At 42.0% G+C, this 13,184-nt stretch overlaps 1 protein-coding gene across 2 annotated transcripts in view; it reads left to right on the top strand.

The window, feature by feature from the left end:
* Positions 1-13,184, top strand: part of cdh4 (cadherin 4, type 1, R-cadherin (retinal)) — a 190,216-nt gene that overhangs the window by 118,395 nt on the left and 58,637 nt on the right. For both annotated transcript variants that reach the window (XM_046384615.1, XM_046384614.1), the window contains exon 4: positions 5,319-5,545. In XM_046384615.1, coding sequence (XP_046240571.1) covers positions 5,319-5,545 — 227 coding nt within the window. The remainder of the gene's footprint in view (positions 1-5,318; positions 5,546-13,184) is intronic.

Genomic DNA, 13,184 nt, shown 5'->3' with positions numbered 1-13,184 from the left:
AATACACTGAAACCACAGTCCTTTATATTGTACACATATATTCCAGTACGATTTACTGCCTCTTACATACAGTATGTTTTGTACATTAACAGTGTTATTTGACTCATCAGTGGGCTCCGTACTGCCGTCTATCACAGCCTCAGCCTGGCAAAAATACTGTTATTTGCAAATTGAGTGGGTGGCGTTGATTTTCCCGCTGGCTTGAGGAAAGCAGCGGGGTGCCAGAAGGAGTGTTTACTTAGCACTGTGCCATGACCGGGATGAACAACACCTTAACGAAACAAGTTCCATATGTTCAGTCTGGATCTGTTCACCAGCTCCATTCATGATGTACCTGACCGTCTAAAGAAGTCCGCAACAGTGAGACCTTTGTACTTTCTTTTTTTTTTTTCCCTCTAAACTTTTGTTTTTTTGTGTATAAACTCTTTAACCATCACTTCATAATCTTTATTTATAGACCTTTCAGGTTACATAAACAAAGCGCTTTACCACTTGTTAAAGACAGATCAAATGAGCAGTGGGAGAAATAAACACAAAAACACTGAAAATCATAAGACGGAGACTAAGAACAATAATAAACGTTGTTACATAAAAGTGGGTGTATGAAAAGATCCATCCGTACTAAATATGATCTGTCATACAATCCCTAAATCTAAAATCAGTTTGTAAATTCCTAAAATCAGAATGACATGACCTTGACTGTTTTTTGAATGTCTTTCTTCACCCTTTTAGCTTTTTTGCTCTACTGTCACCTCACTTTTACACTTTTAGTTACTGATGCACCAGGGTGCTCATTTTTTGCAGCAGGGGGAAAGTCTCTCAGTCTGCTGAGACAATGAGAGGAGGAGGAGAGGCGGTGGTGGTGGTGGTGGTGGTGGTGGTCGGGGAGGGTGCGTTAAACAGGGAGGACATGAGGACAATAAGAGTTAAGGTAGAGTGGGAGCTGTGACACTGGAGAACGGGCAAGTGGATGAGACAGGGAAGAGACGGTGACAGGATGAAAAGAGAACGCCAGGGAGGAGAGGGGAGGGGAGGCGTGTGTGGTCGACAGGTGAACATGGTGTAGGCGGGCGCAGCAGGATGAGCGGGGCGAGCTCCACGTGGATGTACAAAGCAGGCTGTGCAGAGTTACTCCCCGCCATCCACATTATGCACATGTAATGTTTCCATACAAGAGTTGTTCTGGCCTCCTCCAGGGTATTGTTTTGGATCTACAAGCAGGATGAGACAAAGAGGATAAGAAAGAGTGTGTGTGTGTGTGTGTGTGTGTGTGTGTGTGTGTGTGTGTTCATCTGTGTGCATGAAGGACTCAGTGGTTGGCGGTCACGGCTGCTTGCCTGCTCTGTTTTAGCTACGTCTGTGCCACGCTAGCCGCTCTGTTGGACAACGTTTTCTCTGCTATGCGAGTCCAGAGAAGAGCAGCTGAGCAGAATGACACCAGCCACAGCAGCCTGCCAAACACCGCTGTGGATGGCAGGACATACTAAAATATACAAGAGTCTCACACACACACACACACACACACAATACATGTACTTAGAGAAGCTTTCACAGGGACACAGAGGCAGACCAATACCCTGCAGCACACACATTTACACATATTTGCGCAGGCTATAGAAAAACAGAATACAAACACCTACTCATACCCACTTGAGCTGGTGGTTTAATACCCTTGATGTGTTCCTCATCAATTACAGACAAAAGACAGCAACACACACACACACACACACACACACATTTCTACACTCTTAGATGAAGAAGGCAATTGTGACAGTTTTCGGAAAGCTGTTGGTGTAAGCAAGGTACAGTTTGATTGTTCTGGACTTGCTGTTTATTTTAAATGCACTTCATGGACTGTCTCCCTCTTAACTATCTAATCATTAACTCACCCAAGATCAATCAGGTCCTCCTACCTTTGACCAGTCAGCTCTGGTCGTCCCTCGGGCTCAGGGTTGACTGGCTCCAGTGTACTCGCCGCCCAACCACAGGCCTGCTGATCCCCGATTTCAGTGCCTTCATTTGCAGTTGAGTCAGCGTTGTTAACATGGACCATGTTCAGATACGCATCCAAGCTTCAGGCTGTAAAAATGTCTTGAAAAATTGACGGAGGCAGAGATGCAAACTGGGCAAACATGACCACCCAGTGGCTTGTAATCTTGTATCATGACGTCCCCCGTTAGATATTTTATTGCTCCCCTAAATCAGTCAAAAGTCACTGAGAGAAGCTTATGACAGATAATATGTGAGTAAGCCACTGCCCATACCCCAGATGTGACTGTGACATGTCGTCGACCAGATCCATTAGCTGAGAGCTGTTGAAATTAACGACATGTGCTTTAAGTCCTGCAACAGCCGCACACTGAGACACTGAGACAACTCAGACAGAAGAATAGCTGCTGAATAGAGAACACCTGGCAGCTAAAATGAAAATTTGTCTGACTTTGAAATAGCTGTGTGTAGTGCATGCACTTCCAGACAGATAATACAGCGAATGTCTTCAGCTTTCCCACATAGCCACATATCAGACCTGCCCTCTGTCCTCCGTCTGCTCTGTTCAGTCCTGGTTCCTCGGATAAGCTAACCAGGTGACAAAGTTAATTCTGTGGGCAGCGTTCATTAAATTCAAAGATTTCTGAATTTTATTTTTTTTTTCTTGTGATTTAAAAAAGACTGTGAGCTTACTGACCTTCAGGGTTGTCAGCTGAGAAAACACCCTCAAGCCTCCTCCTTGTTTATTCACTTAAAGTTGAACTTTTCTACGAAGGAATGTCATAGTTTGCCAAGTATAAGATGAATTACATGCACGAGTGAAGAATAATAATAAATGCACACACATTAGTTATCAGCGGAGTTAGTTGTTATTCACTGCTTCTGTTTCCATTATGACAGAAGTGACAGCAATGAATAATCTGCTTTGCCATGTTTGTGCATTAGCTTGTCTTGTCTTAAAACTAAGTATTTTATTAAGAAGGTTGAGAAAATTGTTCCAGTTATGCTTTATTTTGTATATTTTGTAGCATATCTCAAACTATTTTTTCTGCTTGCTACAGTATCTGTATCTGCTGCCTTCTCCTTTTATCCTCCCATCTCCGCCCTCCCTCTCAAACACACATAGCTTCTATATCAAAATCTAGCCTCAGTGTTGTCTCCTTCTGCTGCTTTCATCTCCATTTAACAGCAGGGCAGATCAGATCCCACCACCTGATTTAAATGTGCTTTGTGAACCGAATTTTTAATGAATAGCAAAGCATTTATGAATATTTTTGCACTAACTACATGTAATAGGAATCAGAGTCATGGTCGCAGCCCGTCGTTGGTACATACCAGTAGGCGGTGAATGGCAAACTGAGAGATGCCCTTACAAAGAATCAAAGATACTCCTCTGACAATTCTGCACAATTGCAATGCCTCACAGACCACGTTTGTGTTCCCATGCCAACTGGCTCCACTACAGCACGCAAGGCGAGAGACGGACCCTCAGAGACCTTGCTGACTTTATTGTAGAATTAAGATTGAAATTAATTCATGCGCCAGCTGAAGACAGACTGACATTCTCAAACTATGTGAGCATACTCCTACGTGTACACGCACAGACACACACACACACACACATGCACAGGCAGGGACCCACAGTCTTTCACAAGCAGCGTTTTGCAGTGCACGTGTCCTTAAGCCGCACGCTTCTCCCAGCTGCACCACAAGAGACCTGTCTAAGTGACAACAATTAGCCAGCTCAGTTCAAGCTAATTGAAGTCATTTACATAATACATGCCTGCCGTCACAATTCATCTGTGGATAATACAAGCAGGTCTGTGTCACATTGTCACAACCCGATGTTAAACCGCCCGTCCACCTTTTATAAATGATTCCCAAAGTATGCTGATTGCTTATCACTCACATAAGGAAGTTCTCCACTGGGCCGCATTTTTTTAAATGAAAATATGGATTGCATGTGCCAACACAGACAGATGCACACATTGTCAAAACTGTGTTTACCATCCGTCCCATTACGCATGCAATTACTCAGAGGTTGAAAACAAGCAGCCTCATTTGTGTGACGGTTGGCTGCAGTGGCCGAGGATATCTCATGCTTTATTGGCCTGTTGTTTGGGAGCTGCCTTTGACGGGAAGCTGAGTGATAAATTAAATAGATAGTCTGATAAAAAGCTTGCTGTGCAGAATTCTTCATGCTGGATTTCTGAAAAATCACACTGTCATAGTTCATAACAGAGGAGCTGTTCCCTGGGTGATTTATGAAATCAGTTTGTCTTGTTATCAGCAGCCAGAGTTTGTGAGATAAGATTAGAGCACATGCATTTCAACTTGGGGGTAGACGGAGACAAGAGTAGAGACGGTGTGTTTTGTGTGTGTGTGTGTGTGTGTGTGTGTGTGTGTGTGTGTGCAGCCATTAACATAATAGACGTGCTGAAAAACAACAATTAGTCATTCTCAGCATTCATGCCATTGCATCATGCTGTGAATCATGGGACAACGATGCACTGAGTGTTGATTAAATTTGGCAATGGAATGAAAGGATTTTCCAAATAGTAGTAACTGGGACTTTAGGTTTTCTCCTGAGTTTTTTGTGGTGTAATGGCATATTCGTGTCAGCTGTCACTGGAGAATTTGCACTGATGCACTCAACAGACCAATACCATCCCTCTGCGTGCGCCTCAGTTATCTGTCCCAACCCTTTAAACATGTGTGGATTAGAAAGACTGCATACAGCCCCTATAACAACACCATCTTCCCATACTGATCATATACACACATATGGTGCATTACTTTGCAAACACGAATAGCAGTATTGTGTATCTGTGTGTGTGTGTGCAAATATGTGTGCAACATGATATTCCGAAGCTCCCTTTCTTTTGTCTTAGTCAAGCAGAACCCTCCAAATGTCATTCAAGACTGTGCTCCATGTGCTCGGCAGCAGAGCATGGAGCGCAATCGGCCCAGTCAGCCTAATGTGCTTTAGACCTTCTCTTCATGCTCTCCCTGGAGAAGCTGAGGGAAAAGCTGTTTTGACATTGCTATCTGTCTAGTTGGGAAAAGAATGATATGAAAAAGAATTAGATTCCCTCCTGTGTATTCCGGTTCAGGAACAGATAAGCAGTTTGTTTTGCCAAAGATGTCAAAGCGGGGAATCAAAAGTGACAGCAGACGGGATGAGATATTTCAAGATAGGTCTTGATGGATGCAGGTTAATCTTAAGCCTGCCTGATGTGTCAAGGATTTACGAACACCTCATGGAGTAAATCCCACTATGCTGCTCTCTAATTCTATACCCCCTTTCCCCTTTTTGTCCGTCTCTGCAGTGAAGTTTGAGGATTGCCAGCGCAGCAGAGATGTGGGCTTTGTCAGCAACGATCCCAACTTCAGCGTGAGGCCTGATGGGACGGTCTATGCCGAGCAGGAGGTGGCCAACCTGTCAGAGCCCATCCAGTTCATGGTGACCGCCCAGGGACTCCATGACTCACGCATCTGGGAGACCACCGTAAAGCTAGCCTTGGCTGGACATCCTCATTCTTTAGCCCTGGCAAAGGTAATGATGGAGAGCAAATTCAAGAATACAAAATCACAAGGGAACACTGCTGAAATTGTTCCCTCATTATTAAACTGCCAATTTAATCAACTGTCATGTAATATATTTTCATCACACACGCCTTAAGGGAATTGCTTAAAAATTTAGCACAAATATCCTCGCGGACCCAAGGATCAACTGATTAGATTTTGGTGGTCACAGATCAAGGTCACTGTGACCTCACGTCCTTCCCTTTGTTGAGAATCTCAAGAACGCCTATCACAAATATCAAACTCTTATGGATGATAACTCAAGAATTTATGCACTTACTATGACAAAATTTCACACAAATGTCATGATAAAGTGATGACATTTTATATCCAAAAGGCCAAAGGTCAGCTTCACTGTGACATAATGTTTTGCAAAAACTTTGTTGGGTTGTTATTCAGCGCCATAGCTCAGGAGCAGAAGGGGAACTTGTGACTGTGTTTGGTCTGATATTGAATTGGTGACACTGATCTTCTCAAGCTAAAGTTGTGTGGGAAGCATCCATGTTTTAGAACTTCAAGCTTCTTTGCATCTACGTTTGAAGCAATGTAGTCCACCATAAGCTCATTGGTTTTACTGATATTGTGCTTCAGATGACTGTAGTTGTACCATGTGATGAAGCTCTCTATCAGTTATTGCATGTATGAGCCAGGGCAGCAAGGTGGTAATTCTATTTTTAATTAGCAAAGATCAATTTGGTAAACAGTCAAGCAGCAGCCTTCTCATTTTACCTTTTAGGCAATAATCATCACTAGTGGAGGCTTATACAAATTGAGCTGTAGCTAATTAATATTGATTCCATAAAGAATCAAATGAAACATTTGCTGAGATCAGCTCATCATGTCAATTTCAGGAGATATTTTGCTTCTAGTGATATTTGTGTTAATGAAAGCCTCAATTAAGTATGTTTGTCAGCAGACATAATTTAACACTAACTGTGATGATATCAACATGAAATACTGTTGAGAAAAAGACAAGACTGAAATGTAGTTTTAAAAAATAAAAACTTAATTGAAATCTTGTCATTTTTGGGAATGTTGGGTTCTCTATATTACAATTTATTTAAAAAGTTTTGTCTAGATCTATTCTAATTGGAAAGTGTCATGAGATAACTTTTGTAGTGAATTGGCGCTCTATAAATAAACTGAACTGAATTTAATTGAATTGATTTTTGTGGACAAAATACACTGAAAAAAGTAATGGATTACAAGAAAAAATGTACATCAGTTGCACATAATAAAATCGTGTTTACTTCAAATTATTTACTTGCATAATACTTAATATAAATTCTTGTCTGTTAATCTAATGACTTATGTTAAGTATGTTACGTACCTGTTGAACAGGAGTTCATCAATCAATCACTTAATCAGCCTGATCTGATCAAGTAGGTCTCACACCATCGAGCTATAACATTTTGACATGTTTTGTTTGACATAATCACAATCAATAGTTAATGTCTAAGAAATGTCATTATAATAAACACTGCAGTTTCATAAAAGGCAAACAGGACAAGAACACTAAATGTCTTAAAGGAACAACAACAACAACAGCAAAGAAAACTGAATGATTTATATAAAACACATGGGACATTTTAAATGCATAGTAAATATTATGCAATATGTCAGCGGTGAGGAATGGTCAGTCAGGAATGTGCAGTTTTCAGTGCATTGAATTACAGGTCACTCTAGCCACAGTAACATGTGCTTGAAGCTATTTGAATGTGAAACAAGCTATGCAATGTTGTGACTGGGGGTTCATTAGGTGAGTTACAGCACTGATTTTGGTGTCCCCCCTCTGGAATTGCTCTTCAGAAAATGTCATGTAGTCAACCAAAATTCAGTTTTATCATATTTTCTGGTAGCAGGTTGTGAAATATAATTTGGCTGCACTCAAAACAGTTTCTGCCTAATCAGACCACAAATGGTTTCATTTCTCTTTTAGTTATTTTCAAGTTTAGGCAGTTGCAAGTGTTGACAGCTAAGCTTAATCATATTTGATAAGAGAATCTGACACTGGACTTGGATTCCATAAAATGCTACTAAATGCCAGCAGGGACACCTTTTCTTGTATCTTTGACTCTGCATGTACACAGAGCACAAAAGTCTTTGTGTTTCCAGCTGTCACTGAGATAATATTTTGTACCAGTGCCCGTGCAGCACTTAAGAAGCAGTGGTGCTGTGTATGTGACAAGTGGAGACATGGCTTCATTTGCTACCAAGGCTTGATTAGCTAACAGAGACTGTAAAATTACACAGTAAATTGTACACAGCCAAATGTATAGCCACTGTTACCGACTTCCACTTTGCTGAGCGACAAACCCATTATCATTTTTCCTGCACTACTTGTTGAACGCCATTGGGCTTAATGTTCAGTTGTGTTTCTAATCATGACAAAAAGCCCAAGACTCGTGTAGCTAAAGCAATTGCAAAGTGGGGATTAAAATTCTGCCCACTCCTGGCAGTGCAATAATGGAGACTGGGAAATAATTGACATTGATTGAGCTAATGTTCCACTCCGACAGAGTCTGCGAGGGGCAGGTGATGTAGTTTCAGCACATAATTATGTCCCCCACATTGTTGGAGCTAGAAAAAGATTCAATAATTGAACAAGAAATAAATGTGTTTTCTATAATCAGATGGAAATTTGAAGCTTTTATATATGCACTGTACATTTCTTTTCAATTTCAATTTTTTTTTTTTTTGCCTTAACAGTGTTTACATGTGTTCCTGTCACTTTCTCCTCAGATGCTGTAAAAAGGTGATTGTGCTGCAGCAGAATTTAGTTCCAAACTCCTGGTATGCCCCCAGGAGAAAGAAAGATTTGTACTTGTTTCATTAACAGCAGAATCATAAAAACATGTAGTTATTACAGTACTGTCTATGGTACAGGATAATGTAAGACAGGAACATGGGTGAACCTCTTCGGTTGGAGGTTAATTTATTTTTTTTTTTATGCATTGACTTGCTGCTTTTTACATACTATACAGTCCAGTGCCCACATCATGTAACCTGCATAAAATATAAGTAACTGAGTGACAACCTCCATAAAGCTGAAAAAAATCACCCTTTTTCCTCACTGACATCTGTTTGAGCTGGAAGGGTGACATTAAATAAGCAATCATAGGTTTACTGGAGACTTATTCTGTCTGGTTGACAATTTCTTTTTTTTTCTATTTTGTTACATTTTGTGCTCTACAAAATTGTACATTCAGTGCCATTATCAATTCATTTAGAATCAGAAGAGGCATAAAGTCATGTCAAGAATTTGATTTGAATCTTTGACCTGCTAAAATGTCAAATGGCCCTGCAGACGAGGCTTTGACTCTGTGGGCAAGGTCGTGTTGTTCAGTCTTCTTGTTCCCTGCTGCCATCCCCGCCTCACTCCTTCAGTTTGAATAAAATACACTAACAGTCCAAAATATCATTACATTTTTTTCTTGCCAGAGATCACTAGACAAGAACTCATGACACAGATGTCCTTTAATGTTAGCATGCTAACATGCAATGATGACACTACAGATGAGCAAGCGTAATGTTTACCAAATTAGTTTAATATGTTAGCATGCTAACATTTGCTTTTCAGCACTAAAACAAAGTATTGGAAATACTACAGAATTGTAGGTCACATGATGGCGCTAGATTAAAAGTCTTTTTTTTTTTTCAGATAACCCATTTCAGATAACCCAGATGCCGGTGCCACCAATTGCGACCAGAGTCTCATAATTTTTAACTGAGTATTTTTTTCTTGTTTGCTGGATTCAACTTTTGGCATGAATTTGAACGCGTTCTTTTAGAGGCACCAACCCAATGTACACTGTATTACCAAAGGTATTCACTCATCTGCCTTTACACACATATGAACTTAAGTGACATCCCATTCTTAATCCATAGGGTTTAGTATGATGTTCCCCCACCCTTTGCAGCTACAACAGCCTCAGCTGTTGTCTGTGGGTACTCCCAGAAGTGCATTTGTGAGGTCAGACACTGATGTTGGAAGAGAAGGCCTGGTTCACAGGCTCTAATTCATTCCAAAGGTGTTCTATCAGGTTGAGGTCAGGACTCGCACCAAACTCGCTCATCCATGTCTTTATGGACCTTGCTTTGTGCACTGGTGCGCAGTCATGTTGGAACAGGAAGGGGCCATCCCCAAACTGTTCCCACAAAGTTGGGAGCATGAAATTGTCCAAAATCTCTTGGTATGCTGAAGCATTCAGAGTTCCTTTCACTGGAAGTAAGGGACCAAGCCCAGCTCCTGAAAAACAACCCCACACCATAATCCCGCCTCCACCAAACTTCACACTTGGCACAATGCAGTCAGACAAGTACGTTACGGTTCTCGTGGCAACCGCCAAACCCAGACTCGTTCATCAGATTGCCAGATGGAGAAGCGTGCAGAGAACGCTTCAGTGGAGAAGCCTGTGGTGGCATGTCCAGTAAAGTCCAGTGGTGGCATGCTTTACACCACTGCATCCAACGCTTTACATTGCACTCTGTGATGTATGGCTTGGATGCAGCTGCTCGGCCATGGAAACCCATTTCATGAAGCTTTCTGCGCACTGTTCTTGAGCTAATCTGAAGGCCACATGAAATTTGGAGGTCTGTAGCAATTGACTCTGCAGAAAGTTGGTGACCTCTGTCATTTTACGTGGCCTGCCACTTTGTGGCTGAGTTGCTGTCGTTCCCAATCACATCCACTTTGTTATAATACCACTGACAGTTGACTGTGGAATATTTAGTAGCGAGGAAATTTCATGACTGAACTTGTTGCACCGGTGGCATCCCATCACAATACTATGCTGGAGTTCAATGAGCTCCTGAGAGTGGCCCATTCTCTCACAAATGTTTGTAGAAGCAGTTTGCATCCGAGGTGCTTGATTTTATACACCTGTGGTGATAGAAGTGATTGGAACGGCTGAATTCATTTGTTTGGATAGGTGAGTGAATACTTTTTGCAATATAATGTGTCATTAGCAGCAGTGAGACAGAAAGATAAACTGTCCCATATTTGTTTTCTTTTGATATATTACACTGTAGACTAGAAAAGTCAATAAGTCATTTAACAGGAGTGGGCTGTGTGTAGTTTAATGCAGTGACTTCACATGATTTCTGGGAACTAAAGGTAAAACTAATCAGTTACCAGTGCAGTGCAGTGTTTTTGATCTGCGTGGCCCATTTTCCTTCAGTTTGGAGAAGGAAAACACACATGGATGTGAGGAGTTTTTATCTGAGCTACACTTTGTTCTGGAATTTAAAAGCTTTATAAAAGAGGTAATCATAATCACATCACCTAACCGCAACCTATCTTAGCATAATCAACATGGCAACGGTGCCGGAGGATATAAACAGCCCAGGATGTGCTCTTCTTCCCAATGGCAATTAAAAGACAGGCAGTTCAAATACCAGCCCATTTTGTACACTCGCTCTGTGTAGACACAGATAATGTGTTGAGAGAGATGCTGTAGTAAATCGTATGCTTGCTTCATCTCTAGTCAGATGGATCGATTTTATCACAACATGCAGTGGCTTCTCTTGCCACGCTTTCTTGCATAGCACCAGTGAGAGTGCACTGATTTGCTTTTAATAAGTGGCTTAGTTTCTCACTGTGCTGCTCAGTAGCAGAAATTAGCGTACTCCCTGTGTGCTCCATTGTCGGCCAGCTCGTTTTAGTATTTAATTTTCCGGTGTACAATACCACAGCAATTGAAGTGTAGAGCATCTTTGGCCTGAGAGCCCTTTCCGCTGTGTTTATGTATTCAGGCTATCGCACCTCACACAGGTAGGGCCTCTCGTTGAGTGCTCTCCAACTCGTACTGATTTCATGGCACGTTGGTTTGCCTTCTCCACCAGCTTAGGGCCCATCAGTTATGCACCACTGGATTTGGAGTCGACTGGTTTTAGTGCTTCCTTCATTTGCATTTTTACCGCTCTGTCCCTAGACAGCCTCACCTGTTCAAGGTAGATTACAGCGAAGGCCGGCAGCAGGGTGGAACGTTGGACCTTGGGGGTCCACTGGTCATTGAAAAGCAACTGTCTCAGGGTTGGATGACGGCGCTTTTTCTGTATGCTTTAATTTTGTGATTGTAGCCTGGTTATGTTGACAATCCACACCGGGAAGTTGCAAGTCTCAACAGGAAAAAAGCAAAGTTCAATTTAAATGTTACTTTTTCTTCACTTAAGTTTTTGAAAGAAGATCTCATGAGAGAACATTTTCCTTACTGCACACTAGCTCTCTAATCTCTTTTTTTTTATCATAGCGAACCAGCAAGGGGAACTGCAGCACTGAAGACATAAAAAAAAACCAAGAAACATCAAAAGACCTGAATCAAATGTTTTCAGAGCCACGCTGAAAAGAGAATGGGCAATGAGCACACACTCTGATTCTATTGTTGTGCCTGTTTGTCAAACTGATAACCTCCAGATGTCGGCTCCAGGGCTCGGGGGCTGAAGGCCTGAAGAATGCCCAGGCAATGCACAGACTGCCTGGGAGCACAGAGCTGCCAGCTGGCTCTGGCCGCCTCTGGGTTTTGGGGACACACTAACTGACTCCTTGTCATGTGTTTGTGCACATACACACTCTGGGACAAATACACCGACACATATGTTCATGCATTATTTTTACACATTTGCACGTGAGCACACATGCTTGCATCAGGGCCAGAACACATGAGTCCCCATATGTGCACGCAAGCATGACTGAACACAGTACACATTCACATATTAAATTCAAAAGAAAAAATAAATCCCCACACCCTTATAACCACCTAGCTTCCTGGCAAACCGTGGAGAGCTTGTTCCCGGTTTGTGTTTCTCTAGTATTGTCACGGTGCCAACAGTCGGTCATCTGTTGTGCTGTTTGAAAACGACAGTCACATGCAGTCGCTACAAACCCTCGATGTGTCTTACTGTCATGAAATCTGGTTGTTGCTGCTCTTGCTAATGTTGTTGCATAGTGAAGGGGTAGTTGAGAAGCTGTTCATTGTCTCTGTCAAATGAACAAGCAAGAAAACAAATAAATAAATAAATTCTATCATCGCCGAGCAGGCTTCCAATAAAGGCTCTCTCCTTTTCATTGTCTGTCCATGTTCGTCTCTCTGCTTGACTGTCTCTCTTCTTCATTTTTGTTTTGGCACCAGTTCCAAAAGCATGTAGGGGCCTGACCAATTCGACACTTCAACCTCATTATTGTCAGGCCTGACGGACTGCCTTCATCAGCAGGCTGATTGGCGTATAGAGCAACTATTCATTCATTGTGTGCTTCTGCCGATAGCCAGGAAAGCAGATAAGGACCTTATCAGGGTAGCAGCACGCTGACTGAGCTTAAATGAGGAAGAGCAGTGCTGTTTTGTCATGTTATAACTGTCCATATGCACTGACATATAGAGATATAGTCGCGATGATTCATTGTGATCTGCCAGAGAGAACTGTTTACCCTCTGTTCCATGTTTTTTCTACATATTTGTGTTGTTTTTTTTTTTTATTTATTTCAAATGAGCATCTGCAAACACACACGCAGCTACAGAAACACTCACACATTCACAGACAGAGACTAATTCCACCTGCCGCCCCATGGAGGTGGCTGGCAGCATCCTGCCTCCCAGGTGCCAGTTGGTACC

The sequence above is a fragment of the Scatophagus argus genome, chromosome 3, assembly GCF_020382885.2.
Source record: "Scatophagus argus isolate fScaArg1 chromosome 3, fScaArg1.pri, whole genome shotgun sequence".
Lineage (NCBI taxonomy): Eukaryota > Metazoa > Chordata > Actinopteri > Scatophagidae > Scatophagus > Scatophagus argus.
The sequence above is the reverse complement of the archived record's forward strand: the minus strand, read 5'-3'. Positions and strand labels throughout refer to the sequence as shown.